A 22,383-nucleotide genomic window follows, 5' to 3' on the forward strand; every position below is an offset into this window, starting at 1 on the left:
ATGAAAGGAAAAAGAATCAGGGCATCACAGAGCCACGCCTGCACATCCTTTGTGAGAGAGCCTTTCCACAGTAGGTGATGCTCAGTTTGATCACCTCTGTTATTACCAAATCTCTCCCATCCTTCTCTGTTCTGTCAAAACAACCCCAGCTCCAAGCAGAGTTTTGACTTCATAATGGGAGAAGTGCCAGAGACTTCCATGAAGTCCACTATGAACTTTGCTATTCATTTTACACAGAAGGTTCTTGAACATTATAATGATGGGCAGCAGTATGAAAACGACAGATGCTTAAAATTATTCAAAGAGAACTTTCTTAGTGCCCCAAATTTTGCAGAGTGTTAGAGACTGGATTTTGCCCTCACGTGGAAACTTGCGGTGATCTCTTAAAACATCCATGAATGGGAAAACACAGAGGGAGGTTGTACCTGATGTCATCTTAAAGGAGAGCACCATCCCTGATTTTCTTCAAGCTGGGGGACAGCAGGCTGGACACTAGTGTAGTAATATCCATTGTCTTTGTTTTCTCAGCTTTGGCAGGTGGCAACACTTCACCCCCTGTAATTCTCTATCAAGCTGTGCTCCCTGAGCTTCTGCAAATTCCTCTCTCTCAGTAGAGGAGGAGAAAAGAGAACAAAAACATTATTTCTGACTTCTAGTGGCTTTTGGTTTATTTGCCTTTTTTCTTAATCCCTTGGGCTTTCTGGGGCAAGATGCAGACAGCCATATGCTTATGTAGGTTGTTTGGGGGCTGATCCCATTTTCCTTTGCCCAGGAACTTGAGGCAGGAACTACTTATTAGAATATAAGAAACTTATACCAGTGTCATAATTCTCAATGTACTATCCTGAGGTAATTGCTTTAGGAAAAAAAGCACCTATTTTAGCCCATAGGATGCAACAGAGGACTCTCTGCTACCATGGTGGCTGCAGCTAATTTGTTGCTGACATGCCTCATGTCCCTTCAGGTGGAAATGATCATTGAGAGGAGTCAGAATGTGTTTGGCTTAGGATGGCTCCAGGTGCCTTTCCTTCCGGTGCTATATGTGCTCTGAAATGGAGTACAACTGTGACTATCAGCTTCAGAGCCCTTTTTGCTGGCAGAGTGAAACTCAGCGAGTTGGGCACACTGAAAATAAAATATCAGGTTGCAGGTACTTATTGCATATTGAATACCATCTGGACTTTGTGCTGTTCTGGTCTGCTCCACCATCTCAAGGTGGGAGAAGTGTATTCTAGTCAGAGTGGTCCCTAAGTGGGGAAAAAATTCCCCAGAGAAGAAGAGAAAAAGGAGGTGGAAGAATTGCTCAAAACTGCTGCAATTTTAAAAAGGGGCAATGTTTAAAACAGGAACGGCTGATGCTGGAACCCATCATGGTCATTCTCAAGGTTGGGGGTAAGGTGCTTCTGTCAATCTTCCCAGTGGGTGGGGCTAACACCCCTACAGTTCCTTTCAAAGCTCTTGAATTGCACCCAGTCGGTGAGGGAAAGAGTGCAACCACTCAGCGAGGATTAGTGGAGACATGATGCAGAATGGACCAGATCCACTGTTGCTGGTGTAGGTTATGAACAGAGGCAAGTACAAGGGCCCTTCTGCAAAGCCATTGTGACTTTCTTTTGTAAGGCCCGATGTTAATTGTGCAACATCTTTTGTCTCACCTGTCCCAAACTGTCTGCCAGGCCTACTGGGAGAACTCAGTCCCAGTGGGGGAAGAGAGAGTTGAGTTGACATGAAATGTGCCCAGAATTAATGCATTGACTCCAAGCCATTGTAAAACAGCTTCTACTTCATACAGTTCAACCCTGGAGCATGAGCAGTAAATGTCTCACAGGCATATCACTGTGCTTCTGATGTAGTCGGATGTCCTACAGCTGCAAGTTTGCAGCATTGGCTGAACCAGTCCTGGTATAAACTACTTCCTGTGGCAACATGATGCCCTGAGTTTGCTTTCAACCACTACATTTCCCACTGGAGGCCACCCCATGAGAAACTTCCACCAGGGTGACTTGGACTTGCTAAGACACTGGGCTAACTCTAGTCTAGTTCTAATAAATGTTTTGAGACCAAGCACACAAAACAAAAGCTAGTATATGTGTGACCAATGTTTTGTGCTCTGCTGCTCGAGACGGCTTGTTTAACTGACTACCCTAACCCATGAGACACCTAGATGTTGGCTTACAAACAGGGTGGTAAACGAAACAGATTTAGCTTTAGCTTTAGATTAAATCCATACTCCCAGAAATAAAAAAGGCCAAAAATTTACAGCAAAACTATAGCCATTAATAATAGAATTTAACAGATTACGTAAAAAACAAAAGTACACAATTGAGTTCTTGTATATCTTATGATACTGGAGAAGTCCCAGGTCTTTAAAATTGAGTTCTTCAGTTGTGGGAGAGGAGTTTTGTTTGGATGAAAGGAGGGTGCAGTAAAGGAAATGAGGCTTCTGCTGATAGAGGAGAATAGGGACAGAAGCTAAATTCTGCTCCAAACTGCAGTAAAGAGGGCACATATACACAGGGAAATATACTGGCATAACTATACCAGTGTACTGCTTCCAAGCAACATAAACTAACCTGCAATAAACCACTTGTATTCCAGAATAAGAGTGTCTACACAAGGAGTTCTAGTGGTAAAATGACTGCACTATAATTATACCAGTAAATTTCCCTGTGTAGATAAGCCCTTATTGTTATAAGAATTAAACACTGCTTTCACGTGTGAACTAAGGTGTCACTTTGTCTATTAACAAAGTGTGTGCACTATTTAGTGTGAAATTTACAAAAATATTAAAAACAATATTTGAAAGTTAGTTTTTGATAGATAAGTAAAAGGAGAAACTAAGTCCAGCATTCTGGACCAAATTTGTCTATTAGTTATGTGCTGCAACTCCCACTGAACTCAGTGGAAATTGTGTGTAGTTGATGGCTTCACTAGTGTCTGCAGCAGTGATGTGAATATTTTAGTTACATTGATGTCAGCAATCACTACAGGGTGAGCCCTAAGTAAGGATATGCCGACACTACAGCTGCCAGTGTGCTTCCCAGCATGGGTAGACAGACACCAGCTTGCTCTGTTTGAGCTGGCATGCTAAAAATAGTCATGTAGCTGGGGGTGACAGATGCAGCAGCTGTCTGAGTACAACTCCACCCAGACCTCCAGAGTACATACACAGGTGGCTGCCCCCAACTACACTGGTATTTTTCACATGCTAGCTCAAAAGCAAACCGAGCACATCTGTCTACCTGCACTGGGAAGCAGATCCCAGCTACAGTGTAGACATAACCTATAAGATGTTGGATAGACTTCTGAAAAATGGATGGGCTCTTTCACACATACTTTCATTGAGTCTAAGGGCTGGTCTACACTACCACTTAAGTCAATGTAACGTACGTCGCTCAGGGGTGTGAAAAAGCCACCCCCTTGAGTGACATAAGTTACATCAACTTAAGCGCTGCCCACACCAGTGCTACGTTGGCAGGAGATGCTCTCTCACCAACATAGCTTCCAGCTTTTGCGGAGGTGGAATAATTATCCGACAGGAGAGTGCTCTCCTGTCGACATGGTGCGTCTTCACCAGGTGCAGCTGCGCCGATGTAGCACTCTCGTGTAGACTTGCCCTCAGCCTGAGTGACTTGAAAATGATACTAAGGCATACTTAGATCTGATATTTGAATGTTTGCTATTAAAGGTTAAATCCAAGATTTATTTCTTGGCACTGAGCATAGAAAATCCAGAGGATTACCAACTAAAAACTTCATTTTATATTCTGGCAGAATATTGCATAACTTTAGTCAGATTGGATAGGACTAAAACAGGTAGCTTCTCCCATCATTTGTAGGCAAAATGGCACAAAACAGAAAGGCAGATAGAAAACAATGCAACCAACTACTATTGGCTAATGAATCCTTAAACCATGGAGAGAGCAGAACTTATTGAGAAGAGATGCAGCAGACGTTTTTGTATTTCAGAAAGGTGGGATGAAACCAAAACCCCACATTCAAATATCCTTGAAAACTGGGATACCTTGAATCCAGATCTGACCTTTGCATCTGAGGCTCATCCATGATTTAATATTCTGATCGTCAAACTCCCCAAGTTTTTGGACTGTTTTTGACATGTCAAAGTCTCTCTCAAAAGCATAAGTATAATATTAGAGTTGTCAAGTGGCATTTCTACTGCTCTGCTACAGATACAGTATTTTTAATATCCAATGCTAGATTTCATTTCAAAGAAACAATTTAAAAAGCCAGTATAACAGGACATAAGTCTAGATCCATTTGTAAATGGCTCCTGTAAGAGTCCAAGTAATCTCCCCCCCCCCCCCCCCCCCCCGCCCAACACTCTGGCAACAAGAATGAAGTCCTGTTTGACTCCAAATTTAATACATAATAAAAATGTAACATTTATTTTGGGGATAGATTTTGAAGCTTTTACAAAGAATTTTCAGAAGTATAAACTTGTATCCCTTTTCCAAATGTTTAAGTCCTTGTTAAATTTCCTGATTCAACCATTTGAAAGAGGAAACCAGTTTACAGCCACACAGACAAAACAATGAGAAGTTCATCTAGTAGTGCAATCAAAACATTTTTCTACTTGAAAAGTTTCAATGTAGAACAACTAAAGTGTCAGTTGCCTTACACACTGAATAGCCTTCCATATCTGTTTCTGGTTTTTCAATACAGTCAAAGGGTCTGATTCAAACCACTGAAGTCAATGAGCTTTGGATTAGGCCCAAACTTAGCTGGTATTAATGTTAAATCATAAAAAGTGACAGTCTCTAACACAACAAAGTATATGAACTCCAGTCATCAGCAATTAATATTCTTTATTCTCCCTAAAAGTGCCCATACCAAACAGAAGATACAGCCAAGATGCTACATCTGACAGCTTTACAAGTTGTGCAACATCCATGCCAAATGGCAGATACAAAGAAGAGCTTTACAACTCCAGCATCATGAAACCCAACAAAATAGAAAGCAGGATACATCCATCTCATCATCTCATTAAAGAAGAAAACAAGTTAGCTTTCAGCAGAGACCTACAAGAAAAAGTGTGTGTTAACGAAAAGTCTTTTTCAAACTCCATAGCTAATTCCTTGTTGCCAAAATCAGAATGTTTTCAGGCTAAAGCTATTGGACAATTAAGTCATCTCCTGCCAGTGCCAACAGTATATGAACAAACACGGAGAGTATGTATGAAAGAACCAAAATATGGGCATATTAGCCATCCTGTTATGAACCTGGATGAACTAGACAACGATGACAGAATGACAGTAAAGCTTGACCATGACTCTGAAAATGAACACATGATGGATACAAGAACTACTGGACAAGTCCCATTTGTATTTCTGAACTATCATCATGTTTTAGCCAAACATGGTACATTTCAAACCTCATCATGTACAGCGACAGGACATGTAGCAGAAAACTATGGATACACTTCTGAAGAGGTAAATACATTTATTTATAAAAACCAAAGTCCATCATCAGCCTCTTCTCCAGAAACCCACAAGGAGACTGCACTACCCCATTATATTGGAACTTCTGTAATAATAGCCAATGGGAGGTGACTATAATAGAAATGTATTTCTTAATTAAAAACAAACCCAAACTGTAATGATTTCTAAAAAGCATGAGAAAACATGGTTACATTTACTGAGCATAGCAGAAGGTCAATGAGGGACAAACTTATATGTGTTCTTGGCAAGTAATGTGTAATAGTACCTTTAAGGTCAGAAAAATACACATCTAGCTTCAGTGCTTCATTGTTACAGATTAATCTCTGGTGTTGACTCTGCCAGTAAGAAGCCATATAAAGATCATATTTTTGTTATTTTACAGTATGTAACAAAATTAAAGGGTAAGTGTTATATGCCTAGAATTATACAGAGGCAACTCTTTTTTCTTTTTTTAAAAATTAGGACTCCAAAATTTATTCAAGATTTTTACCATTAATATGAACCATAAAATTTAGTTTAAATGTTATCTGACAAACACTGTGAAATATTAGAGCAATTTTCAACCCATGTTATAAACAACCTGAGAAATGAACTTTGTTTAAAAAATGGTAATGAATCCTAAGTATCCATGACATAATTGCATGAACTAACCACAAATCACATTGTCTTGGAATGCTTATTATTTGAATAGTCTAAAACATAGTTTGATAATTCTAGCTTTATGATATATTTTAACACAGAGTCAGGAATTCATACCTTGTTGGTATCACAGTGTATTCTAGAGGGATGATAAAATGTCAAACTAGACGACACAGATACATATTAAAAAGTCTTGTCATAGCAAGATTGACACAACATGAGATCGCACTGCAAGGACTGAAAATTACTCCCAATAAAAAAAATGCTGTGATAAGAAATAACTTTTTGAAGTGTGTGTGCCACTGGATATACTGGGAGAAGATTGTGCACTTTTTCAAAGAAGCTATTCAAAAGACCGTCCTGATAGGAACATTAGAAATTTCTTATTATAGACAGGAAAGGAAATAGTGACAAGAATTCAGTGAAACTTTACAAGCTTGGTTCAAAAATGTGTCAAAGCAGTTTCTAAAGTTTTGAAAAAGTTCAGATTTTAGCAAAGTTGAATTCTCCTTTTCGACCCAAAGTCAAGATTCAGGTTTCACAGATTCTCTCTCAGCACAAAAAACTCTGACAGACAGTTTGGACACAAGAAACCACTGCAAGTTACAAAAAGCAGTTCGAGTACATTTGTGTTAGATAGAGCTGAAAATTTCACACAGCTCTCATGGTTAGGTACAGTAAACTGTATCCAGGAAAAAGCATTTCAGATTAGCAGAAAATCCCTCTACTTAGTTTTGTTCAGTATTTCCAATAAAGTACTAATTAGTTATTTTCGCCTGTCCCTATGGTGTACAAATCAGGACATAAGGAGACATACGTATTTACAAGAGAACCTCATTGTTACAAACACCAGAGTTACAAACTGCCCAGTCAACCACTCCATCTCATTTGGAACTGGAAGTACACAATCAGTCAACACTAGAGACCCCGCCTCCAAAAAAGTAAATACAGTACTGTACTGTGTTGAACATAAACTACAAAAAAAGTAAAGGGAAAGCAGCATTTTTCATCCACATAGCAAAGTTGCACAGCTGTATTAAGTCAATGTTCAGTTGTAAACTTTTGAAAGAACTGTAACGATTTGTTCAGAGTTGCAAACATTTTAGTTAGGAACAATCTCCATTCCGAAAGTGTTCATAATCCGGAGGTTCTACTGTATGTATGTTCTATAGAGAGTAGACATGATCAGCATACAACACCTTTTCCATCACCTCCCTAAAAATTCTTTGTGCCCTTGATAAAATGACGAATGACTCCCTAAAATAATACATATAAACATTAACAAGTACAAATAATGGAGTCGGATAGTGTTTTATAGGAAGACTGCATTGTATACTTGAGTCAGCAATATCTAGCTCCTTTTTTTAGTTCCATTCAAGGCTAGATTACATTATAAAAGCTTTTATCTGCCACAGCTAAATATAAATGTCTCATGCTCTGTAGGAGTATCTCTAAAGAAAGTACTCACATGGCTTGTGCAGTATGGAAAAATACATGCTCATGGATTACACCTTATTAAAGACAAATATGTTAAAGGATGTAATACAATGTATACATTTTTAATCAATAAAGCATTTTCTGTATTTCATACACAGCAACAAAATTCATTTATCTTCCTAGATTTTTATGAATATTGATATAACAAGTAAACAGAAATGCTTTAAAGATGTGTTTAAAAAACAATTTTCAGTATTTGTACTGCCTTCGTATTAAAAGGTTAATAGTATTGAGAAAGCCTTATTTTGCAATTCATGTGATGCACTGTAAGTTCACAGTTAACTGAACTTTTAATTCGCTTACAGTGCTTTTATCTCTGCCCCTGCATACTTTCACTATAATGCTCAACAAAAATATTTACTAGTAGCTACTAGAATTTTGATGCCTTTACAAAAATGTTCACTGTAAGTGCACTCTGTGCTTCTCCAAAGATAGAAAGGAGTCAGGGCTAAAGGAATTTTACAAGTGAATCCTATTACTGATATTGATTATGATTAGCTACAAGTGCTTTGTTCTCATTGTTTAATTGACCTTCCAAACTAGTGTCACTAATGTATGTAGCCAACTTAATTCCTAGAAGAGTACAATGATGCCAAGACTTACTTGGGTTAATTTTTTAAAATTAAAAATGTCCTGCAATGAGAAAACTGACATTGTCTGCACTGTCAAGAAGAAACTCGATGCACAGCTCTCCCATATTACATATTGTACGGTGTTCTGCACACAAAGTCAGTCTAGTATATTTTTTGTTCTTTTGAGTCGGCCTTCATTGTGAAAACATGATTTCAGAAGGTACAAGTTTGGCTTTAGTGTTTTTTTTTTTTAAAGTACAATACCACAAAGTATTTTCAAGCATTTACTTGTTATTCACACTTTGCAGCTGTAGTCAATGAATGTGTGTTATGGATGTGTTCCATCGTTCTCCGGCAGATGTTTTACAGTACATGAGGTTCTGATACATAGAGGTTTATAGTTAGGAAATAGAGAATCAATTATACATTCACATATGATAATGTGGATTAAGTTTCAGAACATATATTTGTCACTAAAAAAACCAAATGTGCAACATTTCCCTGAGCCACCTCAAAACAGAAACACTGATTGCGTATTCACATCTGGAACATGAATGAAGAATTCTATAAAGAAGTAGAAGTACAGATATATACTTTGAGACACTTAAACTACAGATGTTCACTGTGCAAACTCAGCGCAGTATATGGTGCAAGAATTGATTTTTTTTTTAATATTAGGAAAAATATTCCATATAAGTGGAATGTAAATCAGAATATATTAGGGAAAAACCATTTCATTTCCCTTCTCTCTACCGCATTCATTTGAGCCAGAAATACTTTCATTGTGCAACTCCACAGATTTTTTCACTTAGGGAGCTCCTGGAATGGCAAAGAAACTATGTAAAGAGAAATACAGAGTTTTAATGAAGAGTGTAATTGGAAACATTAATCACTTATTGGTGTCTCAAAATTTGTATGCTGTTAGCAGAGATATCACAACACTTGTAAGTGCAGTAACAATCTTTTCTACTGAATACAGCCCTGAAGTTTCTAAACAGTTACTCAGTAGATTTACTCATTCTAAACACAGTGATATGCACAATACACAGGTTAGAAAATATAGCTCACACACAAAACAGATGCTATTTTTATAAAAGAATGGGATATCTGCTGCAGTATTGGTACTTGTCCAAAATCCACAAAATGTGACAGTAAATGTGTTTTTTTCAGTCCATCTCAGTTATGTCTCAGAACAAATGTGTCTGAGTCCACTTTTTTCCTGGAACATTTTTTTTAAAAAAATATGATTCAGAAATGAAGTATTTGGCAAATACTTGTGAAAAGTAAAGAAAAATACAAACACACTATTAATGCTCAGGATTATGTATCTACTCCCTAAAAATATAAAACATTTTGCTTATTATATAAAACAAAACTGTTAAAATGTTAATAAATTCTGTAGCCAAAGGAGTAATGGGTTTGATTTTTTTTTAAATATAAGCATAAGGTATCATTAAGAATGACAGAGACATAGTGGAGATTTTTTTGAGCATTTAGAATTTTTAATTTTAATCATAGCTTTGACAACATAACTTAGATTATTCTTTCAAACTATAAAATGCAAGGATTTAATTAATTTTATTCCAACTATGCATAGCAGTTTTCTAGAAATAGCCTTATCTTTAAGGACTGAAAATAACCCTGTCTGCTGAATAAAACCTACCAATGGAGTATTTTAAATACATCAAAAATTAACAGCATTTGATTGCAACACCTTTTCCTAGATGATTTGTGGGACTCTAATGTGTTAATTGTTCTAATTCTTCGGCTAAGTCCCATCTGTTAATGGTGAGAAAGCAGCTTCACCATAGCTTTGGCACCATGGTACCGGTCCACTACAATAGCATAACACTGCTGAAAAATGCATGTGCTCTCCACAAATACTGCTCACCAAGAAATCAGCTAGTTTTAATAGGTTCTAATGATGGACTCTAACCCCATTAAAAGACATCAGCTGACCTGAAGCATGGGTTATGTACTACTTTCCATGCCAAATATTTCAGAGCTGTATTTTTTGGATAACTATATGTCTCATCATAGTTCCCCAGCTCGTTTCAGAATTGTAATTTTTCAAATTACTACAGTCCTATGGCTGAATCAAAAAGAGCACAATATCTTGAACTGCCTCCCCTGCCAAAAAACCACCAAAACCAAAATATTTTCTTACCTGCAATAGTTGAGCTACAGCATAAAGATTTAAACATTTTTCAATATAATTTCTAGATAACAGCCCTTGAGGTATATTAATCTTGCAGGATATTTATTTAAAAATGCACCAAACACTTATAAAACATCATAACAGGAGTGAGGTTTGCTTAGATCTTGAACTCTTAATTCTAAGTGCCTGATATAATTTTAAAAACACTGGAAATAGTATCAGTTCTACTTGGATACAACTCCCTGTCTCACTCTTTCCAAAGAGAGACAGACAGACACCTTCTCCTCCCCCAGTCACACTTGCTCAGCAAAAGTTTTGCTATCAATATACAATCTCTATAACTATTTTCACATCTGATGAGGAGTTTTATATCTGAGTCCAGGAGAAAATCTCAAATTGCAAGAAATATGGGTACCATAATGAAATACTTTTCAGAGCACTACATCAAGAAAATTGAGATGTGGCATCAGCCTAAAAATGAAATAGGTGTTTTACTAATCTAGATATTTTAACAGCAACACATTTTCAGTGTGATACTTCTAGGTTTTTGGGATGGCTGACTTTCTACCTTTGCCCATACATATTTCTATGCTTTATCTAATTTGTATAGGGATTTTTTAAATCAAAAAACGTAGTAGTTATATAAAAACTCTGACTTTTTTTTTTTAAATATACAAGTTTGGCACAAAAACAATGAGATTACCGACTGTGTTCCCCATATAACTTAAGATGAGTGTAGAATAAAAAGGCTTTCTTGACAGTGACAGCTGCTGGTCAGAATGGCCTTACTCAGCTGTTCTGCATAGAACAGGAATTTGCTTTGTAAAATTCTGTGGTACATCTGAAGCAAAAGTCAGGTTTATGACAAATATTTCATCCAACTGAAGGCTGTTTTTCCCCTCTCAAGACAATAGGTAGTCTTGTATACACGAGAACAAGACATTAAAAAGCGTAAAGGAAAAGTTGTATTCCCACACGATCTACTTGTGCTCTGACATGTCCACACTTCATTAGTTTTCATTTACAAAAAGGAAATTAAATAATTTTTCCAATGCAGACATGTCCAGAATAGCATTTCAGCGTAAAACATAAACAAAATATGGTTTTCATTAAGAACCCCCCACAGAAATCCAAAAAGCAATGACAGAAGCTATGAAAGACTGTTGGCATTTTATTATATAGTTGAAGATATATATCTGGCTGCTCTACAGGTCCTGTGGCATTTCAGCTAAGTGCAGTTTTATAGACACTCAGCTCTGCCCACAAGGAGTACATTTTCCCCCTTAGTTTTTTTATTGGGATAATGTGCCTACTGCAATGTTCATGCAAGTGGGTCTTGGTCTGGCTAGCTTGAGGAAAAGGGGGGTTGCCCCTTTAACAGCTCCCTTTCAGCAGATGGGGAGAAAGGGGAAGTTTTCAGGTACTGACAGGAAGGGCAGAAAGCAGTTGGGGCCAGGTCAGTTGACGGTTGCTGCATTACCTGCTGACTGAAAGAGTGGGGGAGTGGGGTGGGGGGGGGGAGGTATTTATACCCATGCAGCCCTACCAACTCATGTGGGCAGGCCTATATTCCTATGCAGAGTCCCAAAGAAGTCAGTGATGCTCCAGGAAGGCATACAGGTCTGCATTAGTACATCTATATGCAGAAATAGGATTCTGCAAAGTGTTACATGGGCTTAAACTGCGCATTTTGGACCTAGATGTTGATCCAAATATTCCCAATGTTTTGGGGTGTTTCTATCCAGGGTTTTGGATCAGTTCATGACCGAGATCAGGGCATGCCACCACATTCAAATCTGGATCCAAATTTCCTGAAGTTTGGGTGTATTTCAATCAGGGGACCGTGTTTCAGGTTAATCTCATATGGAAATTTTCAGAACTACTGTTGCTACTGATCCCACTACAGTATGGGCCATATATTGTCACATTTCAAATGTAAGTCACATTCAGACAAAAAAAATCAGTGGTATCATATGGCCCTAAGTGTGTTAATTCTGCTTTACAAAAAGACTGCCTGACTGTGCCCTGATAGTGACAGTCAGGTTTTATATTAAGGACTGTACCACAAACAGCAGTTTTCTCGATTAATTCAGCTACACAAGAGTCAGATTGGGTATGTACTGCTCTACATTAAGGGAAGGTTTTCATGATGAAATAAACCAGACCAAGAAGAACCAAGAGCATTGTTGAATTTTCTTTTCACTGTTTATAGCTGCGGATGCTGGCAAGGAGTAAGAAGGCAATATCAAAATTCTGCAGTTGACAAGTAGCAACATGCATCATTCATAAACTGTATAAAGAAAAGGTAGAGAAGAAGAGAAGAGAAGAGAACACTACATTGTAAGAGTTCCTTTCAGTATTTAAGATTAGTAGCTCAAACTTAAATTTGAGTATTAAAGATAAATACTCATGTATATCTATAAGTCAGTAGTCAAAAGTTCCCAGCCCAAAGTAGTATTAAAATCTAACCAAAATCTTGTGAGAGGGAAGTTGGGCATTATTGTTTAAACAGAGTATATTAAAATAAAAGTCATTCAATATTTAGTGTCTTGTTGTGTTACTTCTATCATTTTTTGGTGTGCAGTCCTGTCTGATGTAAGAAACTTGACTGTTTTGTAAGGCACAAAGTGAGAGAAACTATGACATGGAGGGCAAAATCCTCACTTTAAATACACAGAAAACTTAATCGCTAGCAATATACTGACAAAGCATCCAAATCCCAGTAAATCAGGATTACTCTAATCTACCATTACAGGCCAACTCTCCTTTACGATTTCTTGGATTTGTAATTGAGCTGATCTCCTTATATTGGTTATTTATGAAGTGAACTTTAACCCATAAATTCCATTTATGGCTAGAAGACAGGAATGTATTTGAGAGAACCCACTTGGTTGAGCCAAGCTTCCTAAGAGAAGGGTGCTGTAATAACCAATGGCAGTCCACAGTAGGAGACATAGCTGGCTTTTGGCCAGGTCACACCTGATGTCTATTGATGTGTGGTGATTGGCTTGAGGTCATTGCTCAGGTGACCAGGCTGTAAATGAAAATTTGACTGGTCCAGGAGAAGAATCTGAAAGTATATCCGCGCAATTGGGAGCTCAAGTTCAGCTTCTCGCCTATGCCCTCCAGTCACATACTGTCTTATCTACTGTATCTGACCCAGCCTCTACAGCAATTAGGTAAGGTTGGAGGCCTGACTGCAGGGCACTTTCAAGTAAACAATCCTTAAATTCCTTGGGTTCCATTATTAACACCACAATAGGAGGCTTGCTTTGGGAAATACTATGAAAGTACAATAAAAGAGATTTGAGAGAGATGGTAGGAACAGAGGTTCTCACTGGAGTAGTTGCTAGCAGAGGAGACCTTAAGAACAAGGTTCCTTCTCTTATTTCATCATTTGGATGGGGTTCACCTCTCAGGGACTAAGGCCATGTCTACATCTAAAGTTTTGCAGCGCTGGTTGTTACAGCTGTATTAGTACAGCTGTATAGGGCCAGCGCTGCAGAGTGGCCACACTTACAGCAACCAGCGCTGCAAGTGGTGTTAGATGTGGCCACACTGCAGCGCTGTTGGGCGGCTTCAAGGGGGGTTCCGGGAACGCGAGAGCAAACCGGGAAAGGAGACCCGCTTCGCCGCGGTTTGCTCTCTCGTTCCCGGAGCCACCCAGCAAACCGCAGGGAAGGAGATCTGCTTGCTCTGGGCTCCGGGAACGAGAGAGCAAACCGGGAAAGGAGACCCGCTTCGCCGCGGTTTGCTCTCGCGTTCCCGGAGCCACCCAGCAAACCGCAGGGAAGGAGATCTGCTTGCTCTGGGCTCCGGGAACGAGAGAGCAAACCGGGAAAGGAGACCCGCTTCGCCGCGGTTTGCTCTCGCGTTCCCGGAGCCACCCAGCAAACCGCAGGGAAGGAGACCTGCTTGCTCTGGGCTCTGGGAACGAGAGAGCAAACCGGGAAAGGAGACCCGCTTCGCCGCGGTTTGCTCTCTCGTCCCCGGAGCCACCCAGCAAACCGCAGGGAAGGAGATCTGCTTGCTCTGGGCTCCGGGAACGAGAGAGCAAACCGGGAAAGGAGACCCGCTTCGCCGCGGTTTGCTCTCTCGTTCCCGGAGCCACCCAGCAAACCGCAGGGAAGGAGATCTGCTTGCTCTGGGCTCCGGGAACGAGAGAGCAAACCGGGAAAGGAGACCCGCTTCGCCGCGGTTTGCTCTCGCGTTCCCGGAGCCACCCAGCAAACCGCAGGGAAGGAGACCTGCTTGCTCTGGGCTCTGGGAACGAGAGAGCAAACCGGGAAAGGAGACCCGCTTCGCCGCGGTTTGCTCTCTCGTTCCCGGAGCCACCCAGCAAACCGCAGGGAAGGAGACCTGCTTGCTCGGGGCTCCGGGAACGAGAGAGCAAACCGGGAAAGGAGACCCGCTTCGCCGCGGTTTGCTCTCTGGTTCCCGGAGCCACCCAGCAAACCGCAGGGAAGGAGACCTGCTTGCTCTGGGCTCCGGGAACGAGAGAGCAAACCGGGAAAGGAGACCAGCTTGATTACCAGAGGCTTCCTCCTTCCACGGAGGTCAAGAAAAGCGCTGGTAAGTGTCTACATTGGATTACCAGCGCTGGATCACCAGCGCTGGATCCTCTACACCCGAGACAAAACGGGAGTACGGCCAGCGCTGCAAACAGGGAGTTGCAGCGCTGGTGGTGCCCTGCAGATGTGTACACCTTCAAAGTTGCAGCGCTGTAACTCCCTCACCAGCGCTGCAACTTTCTGATGTAGACAAGCCCTAAGTGAAGTACAGTCAACACTGATATCAATTCTTGGACTGAGTATTTGATGGCCAATAGCAAAGGGGACGACAACTAAGTGATTCACTAATTGCATATGTGGTGGGCAATTCTTGTGGAGGGTTAAGAGCTCTTGAAAGAAAGACCATGATACAAGGAGGAATGGGGTAATTTACGAACAATCAGAGCTAGTTAACAGGCTAAGAAAAGCAGAAAATATCTATATCTTGGGAGTTATAAATTAACCCAGTTCACAGGCACTGCCGGTGGGGATGTCCAAGCATAAGGTCATCACAAGAGAGGTGCAAAGGGCCCACAGGCCAAAGATCCAGTTACAGAATGATGAAAGGATACAGAAGCCCACTGGGAGCAGAGCCAAATCAGCAAAGTTGCTCATTATTTCTAAAGGGTGGGAGGGACTATAATCTAAGTATACAGTGAGTAAACAGTTAACTTAATAAACTTGCAGAATTCTTCCCACTTTCCCTTATGGGTGTGTGGTTTCACGTGTCCCCTTCACAGCTGACATAAGCAGAACTCATTTCTTTAAAATCTCATAGTAAGTAATTTAAACATTTTACTGCTTATACCCAAAGCAAAACCACAACAGATGCATTATTCAAACACATTTTTTAAAGAACAAATATATGCAGTTTTTTTAGTTTCTTAAATATACTGAATTAATGATGAGCTTAACATAGTCCTTTGCAAATAGCTCCCTACTGTAAATGCTCACAACAAACAATACCATTAGTGAATTTTTAAAGAAACAGCAATTAGCGAAAGATTACAGGTCTCCAGTAGTGAGATGATAACTAACTTTTGTAGCAACTTTCAACTAAGCTATCCATGTTAAGAAAGAAGAAACTAAAAACTGGTAAAAAATTGATTCATCCTAATCATAAGCTACCTCTCACCTCTATGCTTAAAAATATGCAACATGAAAAATGCATAGAAAAGACTAACTGGGCCTTAGGGCCACTGGCTAGAAAACACAGCAGAAATTAAATAATAATGTAAAATGCTATATGTAGCTTTTACACTTCACCTCCAAATCATTCCAGTTTGATATATTGTGTATAGCCAAGATCAGCTGCTAGTTGCTGAATACTGAACAATCTTTTTAGAGCAGCTTTTTCACCAACTGTAAGGTCTACTGCTGCTTTGAGATAATAAGGTTTTTCAGCATGTCAAATGAGTTGCCATCTGGATGCACAGACTCTACACCTTTGCCTTCCTCATGAACTTGAAGGAATCCACAATCATCTATTCCAACTATCCATGCTAAAGGGCCCTCTTCACTCCAGAGACGGACGTGCCTACCACTACAAAAAAAAAAAAAAAAAAAAAAAAAAAAAGAAGAAGAAAAGGGAGCACCAGTTAATTATTTAAAAATAAACTTGGAACACGTCACAAAAGTAACCCATTATATTACTACATGTGAACTTTTCCCTCCTCTGAAACGAAATGAAAATGAAACAATGGTTGAAATTCACCAGAGCTGGTTGTGGATTTTATATCAGTTATAAAAACAATTCAACAAGGATGACTAACAAACAGTAATCATGATAAATACTATAGGGAGAGAGCATTGAGTCTTCTATAAAGACAGTGTTATTCCTCATTTCTCTGAATCTTTAGAGATAATGACCTTCAGCAGAGCTCCTTTTTCTCCTTAGACTCCTTTTGCAGAATGCATGGTTAATTCACACTATTTTTACAATGTAATTTTTGATAAATTAGTACAGCACAATTTCAGCATAAGCAAAACAAATAGCTACAAAACCCCAAATATTCTCACTGTTTCATGAGATTGTACATGCAAGATGCCTAACAAAGTTTTGTAATAAATGCCAATACATTAACATTTTGATCTATGTTATTCTAACACCAATATAAATACTGAAAGTGTGCTCTTACGTAAAACCCAACTAAGTCACTACTGCTTGAAAAGGCAATCTAGTGGAACATTCACAGTGCAAGGCAAGACATCTATGAGTTATTCCTAATTCTCTAAAGGGAAAGTTTAGGAAAAGATGAATAGAAAAGACAGCTATACTTACGCATGTATCCAGTATTTATAATATAAGGGAAGAACTCCATCAGGTCCTTTTTCCTGAAATATGTCTATCAGTCTTTCCAGCACAGTTACACTCCTAGCAATCAGGTAGTCTACTGTTAAGGACCTTAGTTTTGTCATATTTTTCTTATTGTACTCCATGATGAGATCATTGATGCATATGGTGGGATTGCTATTATTCACATTAAATCCATAGCCTGAGGAAGAAAAATCATGAGTGCAGAGTAGAAAATACTGACTATTTCTTATCATATAACAAATGCATTTGCACTGTCTTCAATCATTAGGTGCAAAGCTTTCTAAAGGTTTTCATAAAGGATTTTCCCACCATTATACCGTTTTTCATCAATCTCTTGCATTCCCAAATCCATGTATGCAGCTAATTACACTGAGTCTAGTTAACATTTATGTCTACATCCTCCCTTAAACTCTTTTCTGCCAATAAATGCCAGTTCAAATAGTCCCTATAAAGTCCCATCAGGAAAATGCCATCCTACCAAACTCCTAACTTGTGACTAAAGTGAAGATTTAGGAATAAGGAAAGTGCTAGCTGTGCTGTCTCGACTGCCAATAAAAAACTGAAAATCCCTTAAATTATGGTATTGACAGCCAGCTACCAAACTATCTGAAAGCAGATGATTAACCATACTATGAATCTAGCAGCCTAGAATGTGACAAGAGTCTCTTCTATTTACTACAGTTAACTGATTTCATATTCTGGAAAATAAGCCTTTTTTTCCCTCAGCTCATAAGTCAGCAACTGGCTTTCTGGGAAAACCCCTGCAGAGTCAGACTTTTCAGGGTTAGACTCCAGATAGTTTAAGCTGTCTTGCCATAATATCCTTTTGAAGCCTCAAGTTTCTCACTGAGATCTCTCCAGCTAGGATACTGTTGGCAAAAAGCCATTCTTATTATACGGCTCTTGGGGACCTTTCTTGCAGCCTCCTCAAACCGGCTTTGAGAGATGTAAGAAAATCTTGTATTAACTATTTATTCCCTCCTTCCTCCCGTATAATGTGGATTTTCCTTTCCCTGTGCAGTTAGGCTAGACGTGTCACTCAGGCTCAGGAGTAAACTGGCTTGTTCTGTAGGAACCAGTAGGTTACATTATTTTATAAACTTGATGAGATCATGAAAACATGGAATTAATTCATCCGGAATTATCTGGAGAGAAAAGGTTCTCTTCAGGAACTAAATTATTATTTTTCTTTTTTAAATAACTAGAATATGCACATGAAAGAAAGATCTACAGCAATATCTAGCAAAATATACCAGTACCACTGGAAGTAGGGAGAAACGTATTATCTAACAAGAAAATGAGAAAAATTAACACAATATGCTAAAAAGTAAACAACTCAAACACAGCTATTTGCACTCAAACATAGTACATATGAATAAAGACCTTAGCTACTAATGTACTATCAATTTCAAGATTTTTTCCAAAAACTGTGACAGCAAAAGAGAAAACATCACCTATCTTGCACAGCCTGACAAACATGTGAACAGAGGATCAGACTGAAGCCTTAGAAATCTCTTCATAGGATATATGAAATGAGTGACCTGTCATGGTTAGAAAACCTGGTAATGCCAGTTAGTTAAAGAGTTTGTCTTTGGCCTTGTCTGCTTCTGAGACGGACACTTAAATTCAGCTGGGTTCCCTAGCAGAGAGGATCTTTGTCCTGATACAAAAAACAACAAAGAATCCGATGGCACCTTAAAGGCAAACAGAGTTATTTGGGCATAAGCTTTCGTGGGTAAAAAACCCACTTCATCCGATGCATCGAGTGAAAATTACTGATACAGGCATAAATATATATTGGCACATGAGGAGACGGGAGTTACCTTACAAAACACAGCTACCTCTCTTATAATCTAATCCTTCTAACCCTAGTATCAAAGTAACAGTAGTTTTATTAGCTGACAAATGCAGTTTTAGTGGTTCCAAGACTGCCTTTGAATTTGACAAGAATTTGTGGAACAGTTTAACTCAAAAACCTTTTGGTTGAGATTCTCAATGGGAGTTTCAGAAAACAGGAAAAAGAGCCCTCCCTCCCTCTCCACCCATAACTAGGGTTAGAAGGTTTAGATTATCAGAGGGGTAGCCGTGTTTTGTAAGATAACTCCCTTCTCTTCATGTGCCAATATATATTTGTGCCTGTATCTGTAATTTTCACTCCATGCATCTGAAGAAGTGAGTTTTTTTTAACCACAAAAGCTTATGCCCAAATAAATCTTTTTTTTTTCAAGGTGCCACAGGACTCCTCATTGTTTTTGTGGATACAGACTAACACAGCTATCACTCTGATACTTTGTCCTGCTATACAGACTTCGTTGGCTCTTGGTATTTATTAACACCCCCTACATATTGAATAAGTTTAATTGGAATTAGATCACTGAACTTGGTTTACAATGAAGCCATGTGTCTGTAGAAAACGGATGGCACATTTTGCATATTGAGTTGTAGGAGTTTGATCATGCTACTAATCTAAGAATGGGTAGATTACTCTGTACTCTAAATGCTGTCACCAATACACTCAATACTGTTACCAGATCACATATTCCTTGGAGGAAAAGAGGGAGAGGGTAGTCAGACAGAAAAGAACCTTCTATTAGTAGTGCAGACACTGGTACAGGAATCTCAGGAACTTCTGATTTAAAGGGTCTGATTAGTAAATGAAAATACAACAGAACTCTGATTTTATGAACATTGACCTTATGAACAACTGGTTATAGTAACAATTTTTTTGCCATTGAATGTGCCTTCAGCCAACATTCAAGTGGCTATATTGATCTGAAAAAATGAGAGATTCTGTGGCAAAGAAGAGAAGCAGTTTTTTCCAAGACAAATCGGGCACACTACATCCATTTGCCACCATTCGTCACATATACTATCTCTGACAACTGATAAATTAACTTATGAACGGAACTTGCTGTAATTTTTGGATTTCCAATTTTATGAATTTTTGCATTTCTTGAACTCCTTAATTGCCAATTCATTCATAAAACTGAGGTTCTAATGTGTACCCTCTTTCCAGACCTACTTTTGTCATGAAGTCTCCACTGGAGATGACTAAGAGGATGGAATGAATAAGTTCCAATTTGAATTGGAATATTTTGGTGCATTTATTTAGCAGCTCCATGTCTAATGCTGAAATGTAATGAGTCAAGAGACGTAATTGCTACAAAAAAGGTGATTTATTTTTAGGATGGGTTTTACCTTCTTGTCTTTAGATGATAAATTCTTTTGTAGGTATTACCCTTGGGTTAGAATGGCTCAGAAAAAAACATATGGAAGGACCAAATGCTCTAAAAGACAGAGAAGGCTTCATAACTGTCTCACAGCCCCTTCCATTCTCTTAAATTAATTAAAAAAGAAAATTGCCTTTCAAAGGTATGAGTTCAACAGAAGATGCAATGGCTGCAACTACGCTGAAGAGAAAAGAAATGACTGACTTAAACTGTTTCAGAGTGGTAGCCATGTTAGTCTGTATTAGCAAAAACAATGAGGAGTCCTTGTGGCACCTTAGAGACTAACATATTTATTTGAGCATAAGCTTTCGTGGGCTAGAACCCACTTCATCAGATGCATGGAATGGGGTACAGCCCATGAAAGCTTATGCCCAAATAAATTATGCCACAAGGACTTCTTGTTGTTTTTGACTTAAAGCTGTGTAACTTGTTTAGATCTTTAAGCTATCAGGGTAGGAACCAGGTCTTCATTTGCTCTGTAAAATACTGTGCACATATGTTGTGCTATGCACCAATACTAACCAATAATAATAATCTCCCTGTCTTAACGTTCTGGATTCGTCAAGGAACTTCTATGTAATTTTTAGACTTACCAAAAGATAAAGAATTGCTTTGAGGAGGCAGGACATTCTGGAACTCCCTACAGAGCACAGAGTTTGCTCCTGAGCACATGACAGATCTATTCTACTCCTCACTTCATGGAGAAAGGAAAAGACACAGCGTGCTTATTAGATAGGAAAAAACATTAAAAATATAGTAAACTTTTCTCCATGGTACCCTACCTTTGTGACTCAATGTGAAAGAAAATTTTCATCCTGTTATTTTTAATTCTTCAAAATCTTCTATATCAATCCTGATGCTTGTGTTTAGCTTCTCCTGGCCAGCCATATGGAGAGTTATACAGCTCTGAAGACATCTATTTTTTGTGTTTTGTGAATATCATGGTTTGCATACCCACTTCTCATTTGCTCTTGTTCTTGTAGTTTGAACTCGTATAGGACATTAAGAATAATTAAATAGCTTTAGAAGAAATGGCCTGACAAGCCTGAAAATAATTTAGACACTTACCAATAAGTATGTGAAATGTGTCTCCCATAAGTGTAGAATTTACCAGAACCCCACCAAGCTTCATTAGGTCACTGTAGTAAATATCATTTGGCCACTTCACTCGCAGGTCAATATCCTAAATAAATCAATGTATATGTATATAACCATATTATGCTCTTCTTTTGTAAAGACTCTGCCATCACTCAGTATTTTTGCAAATGCCATCTCTCTCTGCTACCTTGGAACATGATAATTTAGTTCTTTCTTAATTAAAGTAGATCAAAATGTTTTACAGAACAATGAGTCAGACACAGAACTATATTTTGAATTTGAGTTTTTATAACTAAGCACACATTTGAGGTACTCTGGTAAGTATAACAACATTAAAATGGTAACTCGTGACTGCCAAAAATCCAAATATCAAGGAGAAAGTTGGCATTTTCACCTTGAAAAACTCTTTCTTGAGGCTTACTCCTCAACTCCAAAGAAAGTAAATATCTGTAGGGGAATCTGCATCTTCTGGATGCCTTGACCTAGCCCAAGTTTCGTGGTGGTTTATTATGAACATTGGCAGCAATCACAGACATTGAGAGCAGTTATTTAGTAATAAGCTATACAGTAGATACTAATGGCTTACAGGAACTATACATAATCAAAAATAGGGATTGCAAAGTGACTTGGCAGAGGTCTTCCCTAAAAATCTCAAAATCACAGACAATCGGTAATCAACCATTGGAACAATTTACCAAGAGTTAAGGGGATTGTATATAACTGGCAATTTTGAAATCAAGACTGGATTTTTTAAGCAAAGAAACTAAAGTTCAAAAGGAATTATTTTGGGGAAATTCCTTGGCTTGCGTCAGACTACATGATCACAATGGTCCTTTCTAGTCTTTCAATCTATTAATCTATGAA

General features: G+C 38.7%; 2 protein-coding genes across 2 annotated transcripts in view; one reads left to right on the forward strand and one right to left on the reverse strand.

Moving 5' to 3' along the window:
- SIM2 (SIM bHLH transcription factor 2) overlaps positions 1-5,569 on the forward strand; it is a 67,899-nt gene extending 62,330 nt beyond the window's left edge. The window contains exon 11 of the mRNA XM_050929209.1: positions 4,842-5,569. Within this exon, the coding sequence (XP_050785166.1) occupies positions 4,842-5,569 (728 nt within the window). The remainder of the gene's footprint in view (positions 1-4,841) is intronic.
- A 10,051-nt stretch (positions 5,570-15,620) lies between these two features.
- Positions 15,621-22,383, reverse strand: part of HLCS (holocarboxylase synthetase) — a 205,285-nt gene continuing 198,522 nt past the window's right edge. The window contains exons 9-11 of the mRNA XM_050929180.1: positions 21,490-21,604; positions 17,156-17,369; positions 15,621-16,417 (exon numbers count right to left, since the gene is read on the reverse strand). Coding sequence (XP_050785137.1) covers positions 16,246-16,417; positions 17,156-17,369; positions 21,490-21,604 — 501 coding nt within the window. The 3' untranslated portion in view covers positions 15,621-16,245. The remainder of the gene's footprint in view (positions 16,418-17,155; positions 17,370-21,489; positions 21,605-22,383) is intronic.

This window comes from Gopherus flavomarginatus, chromosome 1 (assembly GCF_025201925.1).
Source record: "Gopherus flavomarginatus isolate rGopFla2 chromosome 1, rGopFla2.mat.asm, whole genome shotgun sequence".
Taxonomy (NCBI): Eukaryota; Metazoa; Chordata; order Testudines; family Testudinidae; genus Gopherus; species Gopherus flavomarginatus.